This window comes from Crotalus tigris, unplaced genomic scaffold, assembly GCF_016545835.1.
Source record: "Crotalus tigris isolate CLP2741 ecotype Arizona unplaced genomic scaffold, ASM1654583v1 scf7180000024396.1518868, whole genome shotgun sequence".
Lineage (NCBI taxonomy): Eukaryota > Metazoa > Chordata > Lepidosauria > Squamata > Viperidae > Crotalus > Crotalus tigris.
This window is the reverse complement of record NW_024100564.1, coordinates 1273821-1291910: the sequence shown is the minus strand read 5'-3', so window position 1 is coordinate 1291910 and position 18090 is coordinate 1273821. Positions and strand designations below refer to the sequence as shown.

The following is an 18090-nucleotide window of genomic DNA, read 5'->3' as shown; positions in this document are numbered from 1 at the left end:
TGCTTGTTCAGAGTAGAACCCAGCTGTTTGCTGAACTACTCTATCCACTGCAGCAGTGTGCTTCTAGAAAAGCTGATTCTGAGGATCGGAAGACTCTCTGAAAACTGGTTACAGCCATGGATTGCCTAAATTTTATTATGGTACATTTCATTTTAGCTTAATGTAGTCTACAAAACCAGACACTGGGATCTGTAACCTACAGTAAATGACTCAATGTACCTACAGCATGATGCCAATGTGCACAGCCATGAACACTTTCTTTTATGCATCACTTAATATTTTTTAAAAAACTTAAATTACTACAAAATACTAGAAAGGAAAGCACAAACTGCTAAGCATAACCTGCATTTGGAATAATACAGTGTAAATCCAGCAATCAGATTAATTCAGTAAACTATAGTTCAGTTAACCATAGTCTAGTATATTTTGCAAACACAGTATTTATGAATCTTTGACTTAAGATTTTTTTTCAGATTTAGGTTCCCACAGATGCTGAACTGAGTGGAAGGCAAGGAAATTTTACATTCCCAAAGTCAAGCCCTTTTTCTGCACCTCTTTTGAAAATTAAGGCTAGAAAGACAAGAAAAACCTTTCCACCTCTTGCTGACACCCTTCAATCTCTATTTCATTTTTCCTTGGAGCAGTCTGCAGGGAAATTATTGTGGCTTTGAAAACGTGTGGACACATTATAATTTTGATGGCCCAGAATAGAAAGTGATTATTCCTGAATGTTCTATCTTGGAATTCTCAGTAATAATGAGTAAAAAGCTGCCTAGAGTTGCTTGATAATGAGATGAGCAAAAAGGCCTTACCTTTCTTATTTGATACTTCTCCATCTAAAGGTTTTTTCCAGTCTGTTTGATTGCATCTGTCATCCTATGTGATTAGAATACATACTATTATTTCCTCACTTTTTTAAACTTAATTTCATGATTGAGAGTGGCAAAAGTGAATAAAATACAAATGATAAGAAATTCTAAAAGGCTTTTTGTGTCTGTATTGCAGTGAGAAATTTCTAACTTAATGAGATCTTTCCCCATCATTTATTTTTCCATATCTAATGTAAGATGTTGCCAATTCCTGGCTTGATTCTGAACAACTTATGGAGAACTCCATGGCACTCTGAAGTCTCACTCCCACTGCAGAAAATAGGAGGTTGAAGGTGTGTTGGATATGTTTGTTGTCTAAAAATAATAAAGATGGGATATAAATAAATAATGCTTTCAAATTGTGGTGTTGGAGAAAACTCTTGAGAGTCCCTTGGACTGCAAGGAGGTCAAATCAGTCAATCCTAAAGGACTTAAACACTTAGTGTTCTTTGGGAGGACAAATACTGAAGCTGAAGCTCAAATACTTTGTCCACCAAATGAGAAGAAAGGACTCATTGGAAAAGACCCTGTTACTGGGAAAGATCGAAGGCAAAAGGAGAAGGGGCTCGGCAGAGGATGAGATGGTTAGATAGGGTCATCAAGGCAATGAACATGAATTTGGGCAAACTCTGGGAGACAATGGAGGATGGGGGGGCTGGCGTGCTATGGTCCATGGGCTTGCAAAAAGTCAGACATGACTTAGTGACTAAATAATAAAATAAACACGAAAGTCTGCGCGCGCGATGGCGGCTACTTTGTAGCCGTCCTCCTGGGTAAGTGTAAGAACCGCTATGAACAGCAGACATCAGCTGTTCAGCGGTTCAAAACCCCCTCCCGGGCAAAGGGGAGGGGCAGAGAGTTGTCTGAATAGTGGTAGAGCCTCTTATGCACCCCCCAAGTTTTTTTGGGGAGGGGGTGAAAAGAGTGCTCCCATGGAGTTCAGACTTGTCTCCGCTTCCCAGCTGTTTTTGTCCTTAGGGACAAAACGAGCCGCTGCAACCACCTCCGTGATTAAAGAGAACTGGTGAGTTTTTTTTATAAACGGACAGAGCTGAGTAGAGGATTTAGTTTTTGCTTTCTTTGATTTATTTGGATTTTAAGTTTCAAGACTTGTTTTTACTTTTATACTCCCTCTTTTTATTTTTTTTCCTCTTTGTTGAAAGGGAAAGTAAAATGGCGATCGGCAAGCCTCTTGGTGGTTTTTTTTTTTTTTTCGGAAGCTAGAATGGTGACCGGCAGGCTTTTTGGTGTTCTTTTTTTCCCTTTCCTTTTTTCTCTTTTATTTTTTTTATGATTGGAATGGAGTGTTAGTATTACTATTTTTGTTTAATTTTCGTGTTTTGTATTTTGTACTTTTCGGTACTTTTAAAAATGGAATGGATTTTTTCTATTTAATTATTTTTTCTCCTCCTTTTTCTTTCTTTTTTTTTTGAACTCCCTTTTTTTTAATAATGATCCCTCTTGAAGGATTTTTTTTTTTTTTTTTGAATATAGGGAGTTAATTTCTTATTTTTTTTTTTTTTTGCTTAATTTTTGCAATTTTTAAGAAGGAGTAAAGTTTTTTTAAGATGGCCCCAAAGCGTCCAGTAATCTCTACAGGTTCCAAGGTGGCTTCTTCTTCAGTGTTATCGTCAGGGCAACAACCTAAATTAATAGGTTCACCTTCTTCCTTGCCACAGTCAACAATGGTGAAGGATTTGCAAGATATGATACTTCAAATTAGGGGAGAAATGAAAGAGATTTTAGAGGAAAATAATAAGACTTTGAGGCAAGAGATAGTTTTGACTTTAAAAGGAGTTGCCTCTGTTCTTGAAAAGTTGAACTCTCGCGTAGTAGAGGTAGTAGAAAAAGTGGAATTGATGGAGGAAAAATTTGAAAGTATGGAAAAAGAGATGAAAAACTTTCAAGATGAGATTCTTATGCTTCAATATAAGGAATATGCCTTAAGAATAAGAGGTTTACATGAGTCTGTGCAAGGAGATTTGAGAGAGATGGTGGCAAAGGACTTTGCTGTGATTCTGAACAGAGAAGAAGAGGAAATACTTAGTGGAATTGATCAGATATTTAGAGTTAACTTTGTGGTGGCAGAGCAAAAGAATTTGCCAAGAGATGTGGTAATTTACTTTGGGAAAAGATCCCTGCGCAATGAAATTATACAAGCTTTTTATAAGAAGAGGTTTCAAATTGCTTCACAAGATGTTATAATTTTAAAGGAGATCCCACCAAAAATTTTAAGAAGAAGAAAGGAGTTTGCTTTTTTAGCAGATGAACTTAAAAGGAGACAAATTTTGTTTAGATGGGATGTTCCGACTGGAATGGTGGTGAGCTACCTGGGGATACGTTACAGTCTTAATACTGTTTCTAAAGCAAAAGATTTTTATACTTCGGTCCTGGGGGTATGCTCATCATCACCTATCATGTTTAAAGCTTTGGAAGAAAAAAAGGCAGAACTGCAGTCAGAAGTGTTAAGAATTATGAAAATTGGGAAACTTCAGTTTGAGGGGCCTCAACAAGTAGAGAGGAGGAGCAGAAGACAACCTGTGTAACATATAATTGTAAAGAAAAGGATCAACAGAAGAAGTTTAAGGAAGTTCCACAAGTATTGGTTCCTGAATCTGCGGGAGAAGTAGGATTTATAAATTCTTTGGAGCAATCTTTAATGCTAGAACTGCAGTCTGAAGAGCCTATATTAATTAAAAATGGGAGGCCTCAACAAGTAGAGATGGAGGAGCAGAAGATAACCTGTGCAACATATAACTGTAAAGAAAAGGATCAACAGAAGAAGCTTAAGGAAGTTCCACAAGAGATGAAAGACCAGAAGACAACTTGTCCAACATATAAACGTATAGAAAAGGAGGTTGAGGAAACCTCACAGGTATTGGTTCCTGAGACTTGTGCAACATATAAATGTAAAGAAAAAGCAACATGTAAACGTAAAGAGAAAGACCAACAGAAGGAGGAGGTTGAGGAAGTTTCACAGGTATTGGTTCCTGAGTTTGTGGGAGAACCAGGACTTACAAATTTTTTGGAGCGATCTTCAAGGGCAGATTTTAATGCATTTTTTTCGATGCTTATGGGCAAGAGAGACTGATAAGGATTGTGTTTATAGTGGACGCAACCGGCTATTGGACAGAAGATTATGGAGACTGAATGAAAATTTTAGATAAGAAGTTTAAGTTTAAGTATTTTGTTTAGGTATTTAGAAGATTATTGAGATTGCGGGAGAAGTAAAATTTATAATGTTTTTGGAAAATGTCTTAAATAATATTTAAATATGTGTTTTGGGATAATAATATGTATGACATGAAAAGGTTTAGAGTATATTATAAAATGATGGATAATAATATAAATGATATGAAAAGGGTGTAGAGTATACTATAGTTTGTTTAAAGATTGGTTTCTTTTCTTTTTTATTATTAATTATTCTTAAGAGAAGTTAAGTTGTTTAATTAAATTTTAGATAAGAAGTTTAGATATAATTAAATGAGTATCCAGTCCTAATGGTATAATGATTGTTCATATGCTTATTTTTGTGTTTTAGATTAAAGAAAGAGGGAGATTAGATCAGATTTTATAGTGTAGGTATAGATATTTAAAGAAAGTAATGTTCAAATTGGTGTTTTGGTGATTCTTTATAGAATGATGGGTAATAATATAACTACAATATTAGAAATGGTTTAGAGTATATCATAATATGTGTTTATTATTATTTTTTAGAGAAGACAATTTCTTTAATTTAAGGTATTTAGATTTGTTTGGATTTATATGTGTTTTAAGTTTTTTTATTTCTTATCTTTTTTGAAAAATTTAAATTAAGCCTGTACTCAGCTCTGGGAAGGTCGAGGGAGGGTATGGGAGGTTTGGGGAGAGGGGGGAGGGTATGGGAGGGTGGGGGGTTTGGGGAAGGGATTTATTTTGTAAAATTCAAAAACTTTCAATAAAAAAAAAATAAACACGAAAGTAACAAAGAGGAAAAATGTGTGATACCAAACTTCACAAGTTTTATGCAAGAGAGCTACTCATTTTTCTTTCTTTTTTGTCAGTACTTGTCTGTGAAATTCTGGTTTGGTGTTTCAGATAGCATAGAATACTACAGTGCAGCTTTCAGTTATCAGAATTATGCCTGCCTCATATTTTGGATTGAATAGAAATTTCTGAAAGCCTAGTATTACCCTTTGCTGATCAGGAAGAATTCTGTTGAACATTTCCATAATCACAGAACTATTTAAAGGACAGATACTGCTTCCTTATTAGTAGAAAGCCATTATCATTGTTTTGACTCTAGCTAAGCTGATCACACAATGCCAAGGTCTCATCACCTCCATCCAAGATGTGCTTTCCTGGAAGCCAAACTCATCAGTAGATACTGTTTCTTGTTCAAAGGAACTGAATTTGCTTTGTTCTGTAGTTGTTGCTACACTTGTACTCTTTTGGTTCAAAGGTCAAGTTATTATACTAAAGCCCCTTACATAAAATTTGTTTGGTGCCCAAGAAAGGGCTTACTCTAAGAGTAGAAGAACATAAGGTCAAGCCAGATATTAAATGCAATCCTCTTTAAGCTTTTGTGATTGCTGTAAAACATGGAAATTTAAGTATCAAAATAGTGGTAACCTTCTGAATTTGCTTTTACTTTTAACCTATGATAAAGAAGCCCAGATAGTATATATATGTATAACTGAATTTTATATGTACTCATTCCAAAGTGCTTTTCAAACGGCAACTGGACATTCTTGGTTTTCCCCTTGAAGACATTTCACTTCTCATCCAAGAAGTGTTCAAGGAAAAAGCCAAGAAAGTCCAGCTGCCATTTGAAAAGCATCTTTGGAACAACCATGATCTGGATGATTGAGAATTTCCATAAACATATATTTAGTTGTTGCTCCAATAATTTCCTACTGGCTAAATTATGCCAAAAATACCCTAACCATTATTAACAAGGAAGATTACATGATGCATAGGCAAACTGAAAGTGGTGATCTAGTTTATTCAATCTTACTAAAAATTATTATGGTAAGACTTAATTGACTAAAACATGATTGGGACTGCAGTCAGTATCTATGCACCATATTGTTAGGACCACTGCATAGAGGACATTGTTCCTTAGAATATAAGAGATATATATGATAAAAAGTATGGGAAAGGAAAGTAGTATGTCTCTGAAAGTAAGAAAAAGAGAAGGATATCATGGATCCTAATAAAGATGGCCTAGATATGACAAATATATGCAGGGAAGTGAAAGTATTTATGAATGAAAAGAATAAAATGTATGTCATAAAAATGAAGTTCTCATGTTAGCACATGAAAATAGAAACTCATAGGTTGACTATAGAAATATGTTGGCTAAAGATATAAATTTTTCTCTGCAGATAATGCTATGTTGTTAACTGAGAATCTAAATAATTTGCACAGAATATTTAGATAAATTGAATGATGAATAAATTGAAACCCAGAGATTATGGGTCTCAAAAGTAATGCATCAAAGACTTATGGTAGTCATATTTCACAAGGAAAATGGAATAAATGATTGCAAGTTATACATTAATTGTATAAACTAGAGCAAGCAGATGAATTTGTGTACTTTTGTAGTACATTTAACATAGGAACATGGATGAGAAATTTTAACATGTCCAAATAATGGTAAGAAAGGCAATGGGGTAGTAGTCTGTTATGAGGAATCTGTTGAAAGAAGTGAAAATTGTGTTTAAAATGTGCTTCTGCCTAATTTGATATATATGGAAGTGAGAACTGGGTGTGTTAAAAGCTACATAGTTAAATGGAGCAGGAATGGGAAATTGGTGTATGTAGTAAAACAAGAAGAAATAGTACCAAGAATGAATGCTAAATAAATATGGATTGAATACAAAGTATTTAAGTGGTTTGATCATAGAGGGGGAGTTAGGACTCAATAGCAAAACAAATATATGAAGATAAAGTATGTAGGTTGAGAGAAAGAAGAAAACCAAGAAAGTCACATTTGGATGAAGTGATGAGATTTTCAAAAATAAAAGAGAAGCTTAAAGAGAAACAGAGCTGAATAAAATTTTATGATGTGACAGAAACAAGGATAATTTCTAAAAACAGAAAAAAAGTACACAGGAAATACTGTAGTGTTGTTGTAAAATAGTTTTTTTTAATGCTTGCTTTTATTTTCTAACCTTATTTTTTTGGACTCTGCATAAGGCATTTATCCCAAAAGAAAACAGCATGAGAAGTCCTCTCTGCAACAAAGTCACAGAGCTGTGCCTCTGTGTTTGTTTACAATTTATCAGTTTTATATAGAAACATTAAGGAATCCACACAAGGTGGCCAAAAAAATTCTCAGATGAAGTAAGAGTGACTGGTTGTGAAGTGTAATAATATAACTCATTCAACAAGCAGCTGGCCATGGTTTGCACCAAAATATCTGAGCTCACACATTCCAGTGGGCTAAATTATAAACAATAGTTTTCAATTCAGACCACACCAAAAAATATGATATAGCAGCCACGTGAATTTTTGAATAAGAAAAACATTATGAAGAAAATTGTGAGCCGGGGTAATGCAAAACTTTATGCCTAGATATTTCTAGAGGATGGTGGATTGCAGTTCTCACTGCCCCTAAGCAGAATGTCCAGCAACTGGACCAGCTGGATTAATACTGCCATCCAGGCACGTTGGGGAAGGTTTGATCAGGAACTTGAGTTCAGTCCGCCTCCCGTCTCTTTTTGCAGCCTTGCCTTAACACCGAATGGTTGCATTTGCACACACAATTAACCAGGTCAATGCCGTCTTATTGCTGCCCGCATCCATTTGTCTCGTTTGTTTTGTCACAAATTAATTCCTTGCCGCTATGCACCCCACCTCGCCCCGCCCCGCCCCACGCGGAAAAGCCCACCCGCTCCGCGAGGAAAGCCTCCGATGAGGGATGTGCTTACCTCCCAGACATGGGCCAGTGCGGGGGCCCAAACGAAGGGCAGGAGCGGGAGCAGCAGCAGCATTGGGCGCCCGGACAAGCTCCCGAGAGGAAGAGGCACCGCGGGACCCCCCCCCAGGTCCCTTCTCCCGGAGGCTCTCCAGCTGTAGCTGCCTCTGCGGCAACAGGCTTCCCGCATACGAGAGTGACCTCAAAGCATTGGCATGCAGGATGCCAGCGACGCCAGCGCAGCCGCTGCCCGCGTCCAGCGGGTTAGGGCAAGGCTCCTCGCGAGTGAGGAGTATCTGTGCCCGCGCCGACTCGGAAACGCTTTTCTCTCCGGGTGGGGGAAGGCTCGGCTGCTCCCTGGGTCTATATACGCCTCTGTATGCGCGCGCCGGCGCGCGCTCCCGCGAATGGGAAAGAAAGAACGGCGGCAGCCGCGTCTGCGAGCCTCGCCAGCGGCGGCGTTCCTCTGTGTGGGCGTGCCTGCGTCGTTGGGCGTGAGGCTCTAGGAGAGGCTGCCCTTGGCTCCTGGTACTCGGAGCCGGTGTAAAAGAAGAGTCGGTGAAAGCGGGCGAGAATTTCGGGGGGGGGGGAGGGAGATCGCGGGAGGCTCGATTCTTCTTACGCCGAATGCTCGAGCAATGCCTTTTAACTTCTGGAGCGAGCTGTCCGTGGGCGCCCGAGTAAAATGTGCTTCTGGCTCCCGCCTTTCCTTTTCTCCTTCTCTGGCTCTCTCCACAGGAACGAAGCCCGGCCCTGACCCGCCACCAGAGGTTTTGCTCTCCTCCCGGAAACGCCGAAGTACGAAATTAGACCTCGTTTGAGCTGAGTTTCAAGGATAGCAAACCTAAGCTAGAACCTGTAATAATAATAAAAAGGTGGTAATATCTCAAAACTTCAAGCGAAAGTAAATTGCAGCGCTTTTTTTTTTTTACTCTACCCAATGGAGAATTTCATAGGACGAGTTGCAGCCGTGGGTAATTTTCTGGACCTTAATGATTAGGTCAATGAAGGCTTTCCACTGTCAGGTTAACCTGCTGGCAAGCTTTACCCTTCAAACGGGTTGTGCTTTTATGTTTAGTTTATTATGCTGGGAAAATAAAAAAAAATGCAACACCTTAAAGATGAACAAATTATGATAGATGCTTTGGGAAAGTGTAAACATTACTGAGACTTGAAATGTATAAATCAACATTGCATCCACACAGTATAGATGTGTTCTAAGCTTTGAATCATGCACACTAATAATCAACTTTCACAACTTGTTTGCATGAGAGAAATCCTTAAAGCACACACATGTACACCACAAACTCTTACATAAATGGAGATTTTCAAGTTGACATAACCTGGGTTTCAACACCCCAGTCAGCCAGCTGTAATATCCATCTCCTTTCCCACTACGGTTATAAACCACATGTATTAAATTCATAGAAGTTCAAACTGCCCTGTTAATCCCTAGGAAGCAACTGAGGAACATCAGAAACAGGTGAACAAGTTCTATTATAGAAAATTGTGTCAACTACCTGATGCTGCCTACCCACTCCACCCTGCCATCACCCAGTAGAGGAAAGGTAACTGGACCAACTAGAGATTGGAGAAGCTAATCCACCTTACAGGGAAAGACCTCAGATAAAGGCTGCTCACCTCAAGTAGATGTATCTGCCATCTTGGCTGGCCAAATAAAGGGTAGGAACAGCATCTGGTATCCACACAAGTTGAGAGGAAGAAGCAGATCAGGAAAAGAGGCAACTAGTTATTTTCTCCCAGAAATATTGCTATAACCAGTAAAAAAAAGGAATATAAAATCTTTCCAGTCATAGGCACTGATTCTAGAACAGGGGTCTTTAAGTTTGAAGATCCCTGATGACAGCATTTTCTATTGATTTCATCTTTGCAAGATATTTCTGGAGTATTTTAGGCCTCTCTGTTCTACTTCTGATTCTGAGGAAGGGAAGGTCTGCTTGCCAGAGGTAGCGAACATGCCTGCAAGGAAGCTATGTGTTTCTCCATTCAAGCCTGACTGAAATCTAATTCCTGTTTACAGTTTCCTGGGACAATGAAAGATTACCGGGCATGCATTATGCATTAGATTTTATGGAAAAGAAAGCTTCTGTGACAGGAAAGAATCTGAGATGAAGAAATACATTAATATGCCTCAACATGAAGAGACAGGAACACAAGCTTTTGTGCTATTATTAATAGACATATTAATATCATTTAGGAGGTGATGATCTCTAAGAAGTGAATTATCTATTTTGCAAGAAACAATTCTGCCTTGAAACAAGTAGGGCTAATAAAAATATTTGGAAAATTGTTGCAAATATTTTCAACTTTTTTTTTTTTAGATATGGGATCTGCCTTCTATAGTTTGAAATTGATTTCTTTAAATTTTATTGCATCTCAGTAGGCTGATATATCTTGCATCAGCTGCTTGTAGGTAAGAACAGTCTAGGGCAGGGGTGTCTAACTGCCGGCCCATGGGCTGGATGCGTCATGCGGAAGCCATAACCACCCCAGCTCCAGCAAGGGAAAAAAAAGTCACGATATGACACATCATGTGACACGGCGAGTTTGATACCCCTGGTCTAGGGGAAGAAAACTTTCAATGGGTAAAAATGTGGGTTGCATAGAACATGTTCTAAATGACTCCCTTGCTCTCTGTTGTGTGCTTAACAAAGAATTTAAAATGTATTACGTAGTTTGAGTGGTGCTGTTTGTGGTCACAAACAAAATAAAAAGTAATTGTTTTATTAATAAAATCTTATTCCTTTAACAAGGTAAACCCAAGGGAGCACTTTGGGTTTACCTTGTTACAGGAACTGCTCAGACCTGTACACCAAATATGGTCATGGGTAATTCCCAATGTCCCTATATTGGAGTAGGGCTTTAAATGGTTGATCATGTTAAGATTATATGACCTAAAACCATACTTCTCTCTTACAGTCACTATAAGACACTGTTTCCTGTATAACATGCAAATTCTGAGATGGTCATTAAGTGTTTATGCTCAAGTTATGAAGAGTTTGTTCCAAATCATCATGGAATCAGCTATTCCCCCTCATAATGATGGAATTTAGGTTAACTTTCAGGTGAATTGACAATCAAAAATCACTAGTTGATATTTCTGTGGCAACATTTTTGGGAATTCCCTTTACAGACTGCAACCCAACAGTTATAGTTCTTATCAGTCATTTAAATTTATAAGTCCAATCTATAAAGAATATAAACAGACCAATATTTGGACCCGTAACAAAGCAGCTTCATATTTTAACTGCCCATGTAATTTTCTTGGTTAAAAAAGAAGATCCTGCCTCTTACACACAATTGCTCTTCTGATATTATGCTAGTTTCATGGGCTGACAACTTGCTTGAGCAATAATTACAGGTTTAGTGAGTTATTTTAAATCAGTAATGGCTTTTAGAAACATTCCACAGTGAGTAGGAAGCAGCTGCATTCCCTTTTGAATAACTGGTCTACTTTCTATTATTTTGGTTATTTAATAAAGGAGGAACTGAAATGCCTACCTTATTTAGAAGTGCAAATGTTCCTGATGGAATTGTAGAAATTTCCATAGAACCATAGAGAGCTCTGTTGGATAAAGCCAATATTTTATTAAATCTGCAATCTGTTTCTAACTCTGGTCCATCAGATTCTTCTGGAAACTACTGTACAAGAACCTCAGGGTGATAACATCTATGAGCTGATAGGTAGAAATTTCAGATTCAATAAAAATAAACAGATTTTCCACATGGCATTTTGTTAAATTATGGGGTTCACATACAAAAGATTTAATTACAGTTATTAATCAGGATGACCTTACAAGAAGATTAAAGGATAAAACAGCTTCTAGAAATGATGGCGGTAACTCACTTTCAGGACAAGAGGAAGTATGCTTCTGAATGTTAGTTGTTGGAGAATGTGAGTGGAATTGTTCTATTGCAGTTCTGTCTTGTTTGTGGGCTTATTTTTGACTACTGAATGTTAGGGGATATAGAACTTTGGTCTGATCTAGCAAAATTGATCATATATGTTATATTTTAATGCAAGAAAATATGGATAACTGCTAGATTGCAGTTTTTAAAACTTCATTTACTTCGTGATGATGGTTGAATATCAAAACATTTTTTAAAGCCAGCAAACTAATATAGAGCCAGCAATAAATACATAATCATTTACTTCAGGGGTGTCAAACTCACAATGTCACATGACGTGTCTTGACATACCACAACTTTTTTTGCCATTGACGGCGATGGGGTGGGCACAGTTTTGCTATGATGCATCTGGCCCACAGACCGGCAGTTTGACACTCCTGATTTACATACTTTTTTAATCCATTGCAACAGAGGAATAATTGCAGAACAGCTGTATTCTTTTCTACTAATTACCACAAAATAAAAGCATTATACAACCTCATCTGCCTTCCCATGTTTCCCACAATTTAATTTGACGGGATATAACTTTATAATCATGTCACTAAAACTTCCTCAGGAAATGCAGCCCATAATAATGCACTATAGCTGGGGGAGGGAAGAAAACCTAAAATAGAATCTCTGATGTCATTCTAGATGATTGGGAAGAGACTTACTAGTTAAATATAAAAGCCACCAGAACCAAAAGGCAGTACTGTTGGTAGCATATAAATATTTTCAAAAGCTATCAAAGCTTGAATTTCTTCTAATCCATGACTATAAATTCCACAAATGAATTGTAGATGCAAAACAGATGCTTAGGGTTGGGAAAGAATTTTCTAGACCTAGAGAGCTATTCAATATCTAATAATAAAGTAACTTCAAACATTTGCTCCAAGTACTTACTTTATCTGGGCATAAGCCTACAGCAAAACAACTTCATTGGAAAACAGAAGGCCTCGCAAGAGAAGGGGAAAAGTTTATAACATCTAAAAGCAATTTTCCTAAGATGGTACCCTACAATGTGTTGGACATCTCCCATAATTTTTATGTTATATATATTTAATGGGTATTACAGTCCTTGTAGTGTAAATTATTGCAATGTGCTCTACATGAGGCTGTTCTTGAAGACCACTTGGAAATTAGAGCTGGTCCAAAATGTAGCAGCACAAGCAGTGGTGGGCTCATTGACCAAGAATAATAATAATAATAATAATAATAATAATAATAATAATGATGATGATGATGATGTCTGTTGCTGTCTCTTTGCATAGGAGACAGCAACAGACAGTAAGTGCCGCCTATGCAAAGAAGCTGAAGAAACCTTGTAAGCTGTTGCAAGAAGATCGCACAGACTGACTACAAGCAGCGGCATGACAAAATAGCAACAATGGTGCATTGAAAGATCTGCAAAAAATATCATTTGCCTGTAAGCAAAAACTGGTGGGATCATAAAATAGAGAAAGTCATAGAAAATGATAAAATTAAACTGCTCTGGGACTTCATAATTCAAACAGACAAGCACCTGCAACATAACACCCCAGACTTAACAATTGTCGATAAGAAAGACAAAAAAGTCTGGATAGTGGACGTGGCAGTGCCTGGAGACAGCAGAATAGACGAGAAAGAACTGGAGAAGATAACAAAATACAAAGACCTACAAATAGAAATAGAAAGACTGTGGCAAAAACAAGCAAGGGTAGTACCAATAGTCATAGGCTCCTTGGGTGCAATCCCAAAACAACTGGAGCACCACTTGAACACCATTGGCATTGACAAATTCGCTATTAGTCAGTTGCAAAAGGCTGCCTTATTAGGAACTGCTTCCATCCTGCGACGATATCTGTAATACCATCAAACATCCACATCTGCCTATCCCAGGTCCTGGGTAAGGACTCGATAAGTAGACAAAATGCCAAATCCAGTCTGAACATCTGGCTGACTGTGCGATGATCCATAATAATAATTTGAACATCTGGCTGACTGTGCGATGATCCATAATAATAATAGTAAAGATGGAAGGGACCTTGGAGGTCATCTAGTCCAACCCCCTGCTTAGGCAGGAAACCCTATACCATTTTGGACAAATAGAATAGAATAGAATAGAATAGAATAGAATAGAATAGAATAGAATAGAATAGAATAGAAAGGGAGATCTTCTAGTTGAGCCCCCTACTCAAGCAGGAGAGCCAATACCATCTCAGACTGTCTAGATATATGCATCAATAGTACATAGACATTTCATCTCTATTAGGCTCTAACCCCCCCCCCCCAATGATTATATCTATTTGCCTACATCTCCAAAGGACTCTCTTTGTGAGAAGAAGCTCATTGGAAATTGACAAAGGACCTGGGGGCTGTGGCTGGTTCCCCCCCATTCAGGTGGCTTTTTCTGCTGGATAATGGGAAACAGGGAAGGGGTGGGGGTGGAGTTCTTGCCATTACCCAAAGCAGAAGAGAAGCCAGCTGGCTTCCAGATGGGAAGCTGTTTGGAAAGGCTGATTTCCAGAAGTTTGTGGTTGCAAAGAACCCAGCTCAGGCTTTTTGCATTTCTCTTGGAACTGGAATTCCTGCCAGCTTTAATCCCTCAATTAGGCAGATCTCAGTCAGCATAGTATATAATAAAATATTTTCTGTAGCAGAGCTAAGTAAAAGGAACCAAAGTTTGTTCTTTAACAGACATCATTAGCAAAAGTAAGGGTAAAGGAAAATGGAAGAAGTATTAACTAAAGTGTAACTAGAATAAGAATCATTCTTCTCGGGGTTTAATGTGCTTATGAAAAAGGAGGAGAGGAGAACCTGTTGGGCTCCAAGATGCTCCAGCCTAGTTCCACGAACACAAAGCAAAATTGGATTCTGTGCAGATGATGTCAATCTTCTTGGCTTTTAACTATGACTATAATGTGTTGGAATTTCAATTTCCATAACTCCCATGAGGATGGCAACACATGAGAGGACATTGCACTGGAAAAAGCTGAGCTGTACAATGCAAGATTCTTGCAGCAATAATATTGTTCAAAGCTTTGAATATGCTGCAATTTATTTTTGAAAAGTCAATTCAGTTATATAGAAACATCTCAAATATTCACGTTATGTGAAACAAATTACAATAATTTTAAAACAACAAAATATTTTACAGAGCATGACAGAACTGTTTGAATGAAGCAGTTTGGTGTGCCAACTAAGCACTAGAACAGTGGTTCTCAACCTTTTTAATGCCGCGACCCCCCAATCGGTCGTAAGTCGAGGACTACTCAACCGGTCGTCAGTCGAGGACTACTCAACTGGTGCAGCACCGTTTGCAGAATGGGGCTTTTGGCGGGCTCAGCAGGGCAGCTTGGACAATTCCTATTGGCTTTTGAAAGCCAATAGAATTAGACTCTATTCAAGAGAGTCTATTCAATTGGCTTTCAAAAGCCAATAGAATAAAAGGGAATAGCACAGCTAAGGAAAAGGGGGGAAAAATGGCGGACTGAGTTGTTTGGCGACCCCCGTGGAATGGTCGTTTGACCCCAAATGGGGTCCCGACCCACAGGTTGAGAACCACTGCACTAGAACTTGGGCTTTTTCCATTTTAATACTCATCATCTAAAGTAGCTTACCCAGATATGATGGAATTTCATGAAATGGCCTCTGTTTAGCACAGTGGTTCTCAACCTTTTTAATGCCGCGACCCCCAACTGGTCGTAAGTCGAGGACTACTCAACCGGTCGTAAGTCGAGGACTACTCAACTGGTGCAGCACCGTTTGCAGAATGGGACTTTTGGTGGGCTCAGCAGGGCAGAGAGAGCCTGGACAATTGCTATTGGCTTTTGAAAGCCAATAGAATTAGACTCTATTCAAGAGAGTCTATTCTATTGGCTTTCAAAAGCCAATAGAATAAAAGGGAGTAGCACAGCTAAGGAAAAGGGGAAAAAAATGGCGGACTGCGTTGTTTGGCGACCCCCCGTGAAATGGTTGTTCGACCCCAAATGGGGACCCACAGGTTGAGAACCACTTAGCAAAAAGTTAAAAATTAAAGAGTGAGGCTTCTGAGGACTGTCAGAAGAATAATTTTAAATTATAAAGAGGAAAGGAAAGTCTTGAGGGAAATATTATCATATTTAAATGACAAAGATTAATTGCAATATCTAGCACCACAAAAAGGAAAAAGCACCTTGCAGAAGAACAGTAACACATCTGAACTGCAACAAATGAGACCATGAAGTATACATATATATTAATATAGTGTTTCAATATACTCCAGGGAAAAACAGTTAAAGAACATCCATGTAATGGCCATAATAATACTAAAATCCATATCATGTGCAAGTTTTTAAAATTGCTGATTTCTCCATCAGTCTTCTCCCACTTTCCATCTTAAAACTCTGACCATATAAACCTCAGTATCACATCAGATTTTCCCCTCTCTTCTCTCAGCAAGTGTTTTCTTTTTGCTTTTGCATTATTTTTCCTATCTGCTCTCATTTCATCTGTTTCACCACATATTGTCATCTTTGAGCTCGGAAGCAGATACAAAATGCTTGCTCTATACCTGAATTAACGGTCCCTCTTTGTTGACTCACTATTTGTCACAAGGCATACCTGCTAACTCATGTTAATAACAAGTTTAATTCAGAACACATCCAAATCCCTTCACTTCAGCCACTTATTAGAAAATATGAGAATACTATCACCCTTATCTTGCAAGGGGGCAAGATATATGAAGCATTTCCTGTAAAAATTCTGCATGGCTCATCAATCCTTCTGATTTGGCTTGGCTAAGTGTGCGGTTCCTCGTACACAGCTTCTGCTTTTAATCCCTGGAGAAAGGATGACAAACCAATGGAGGGACAATTAAACATCTGGAGAAGCCCAACTCTTCTCCTTTTGCCCTCTGCCTTTGACATAGAGCTGGACTGAAAGCAAGAGATTCCTCCACCCAGTGGCTGGAACAAGGTTGTTGAGTCATCACATTTTCCATTAAGCAGTGGAAGCCAATACTGGGATTAGGTTATATGCACAGGGTTGGATTGGGAATGGGAGGTGAAGACATAGCATGAAGACATACTGTAATTAAAAACAGAACAGCCAGCAGGCAGAGATTGGAGGAGAAAATGGAACCTTGCAATCTTTTTAGGGACCTGCAAATTTTCATTGCAGAAACTCTTGTGAGTTGTTTGATGGGGAGGAGTGGGGGGAAGAGCACTGTGCATTTTTGCTAGAACTGGAGAGCATAGGGAGCCTCTTATTCATGATATGTTCCCAAACTTTGTCACCTCTAAATGTGCTGGATTCATATTTCCGGGCCAGAATTATCAAAAGAGAATAAGGGAAGAGCAACATGTAGTGGGGGGAAAGGGAAATTAGTTCTACATCTTGAAATTCTCCAGATGAATGGTGACCAAATGCCAAAAAAAAAAAAAAAAAAAAGAAGGCTCTGCATTTGTTGGGATTCTTCCTCTTTAACATCAGAGATGCAGTGACCTTGTTCATTTTTGCACTAGTTGCCACTTTTAAAAACCATTTGTCAGACTGACTGCTCCTAATTCTTGTCCCAAGGCAATATCCAGCATTATGCCAGTACAGAAAAGTTAGCAAGTCTATTTAGCTTTTCTCAATCTTTCTTGATTCTCAGTGCCAGCACCTGCTGTATATACATGGAACGGGTTACACCAGATTTCAGAAAGTTGGAGAATACCAGATCAATCTGTTATTGGATACCATGTGGGCCTAAAACTACTTTTATTAAAACGGCTATAGTAACAAAACCTTGAAAGCAAGTCTGAAATAACTTCTCGTCCTCCTGTTGGCTTCATGAGAATTAAAAGGGGCCTCACTGAGGCATTATTGTAAACCACTTTATTGGCCTGAGCTCAAGCCATGTTTATCTGATGTTACCTTAGTAATGGATCTTTCCTCTGTCCTTCGAGGCCCTCCTCTATACACCCTACAACATGTCACATTAAAACATTGTTGTTTATTCAGACATCTTAAGCCATAAATTTAGAAACCACAATGGCTATATTTATTCAAAAACAACAACATATGCATATAATGCATGCACAAACCAGGCAAGCAAATGAATTACAAATGCCAAATGTTTTTAAAGCAGCATTGCGAACTAACTTCCAAATGGCCTATCCTAGAAGAGAAAGTAATTTTCCAGTACAGTAGGGATGAATGCAGGTATAATGTCACTTCCCACACCTATAGGCAGAGATTAAAGAGCTACACCTATGACAAACATTAATTTATCATTCAGCCCCAAACTGGAACAAATTTCCTCCTGGAAATTTCTGTTTTGGGAGCACCTACCTGTTTTTGTTCTTTATTCCAATATCCACTCGGCAAACTCTTTCCTGGCTATACAGTGAACAAACAGTGCTGTTGGCCTCCTTCTGCAGTTGCACAACATAGCTAACAAGTCCCAGC

At 38.4% G+C, this 18090-nt stretch overlaps 1 protein-coding gene across 6 annotated transcripts in view; it reads right to left on the bottom strand.

Moving 5' to 3' along the window:
- Positions 1-18090, bottom strand: part of LOC120301769 (receptor-type tyrosine-protein phosphatase V-like) — a 64532-nt gene extending 46442 nt beyond the window's left edge. For 3 of the 6 annotated variants that reach the window (XR_005555026.1, XR_005555025.1, XR_005555024.1), the window contains exons 1-4: positions 17974-18090; positions 16353-16478; positions 7784-11356; positions 813-876 (exon numbers count right to left, since the gene is read on the bottom strand). Coding sequence is in view for 3 of the 6 variants with exons in the window: in XM_039329360.1 (XP_039185294.1) it covers positions 813-876; positions 7784-7960 (241 nt within the window). In the remaining 3 variants the exon portion in view is untranslated. Of the gene's footprint in view, positions 1-812; positions 877-7783; positions 11357-16352; positions 16479-17973 lie in introns of those variants that run through there. The other 3 variants (XM_039329360.1, XM_039329362.1, XM_039329361.1) reach the window with 3 other exon arrangements.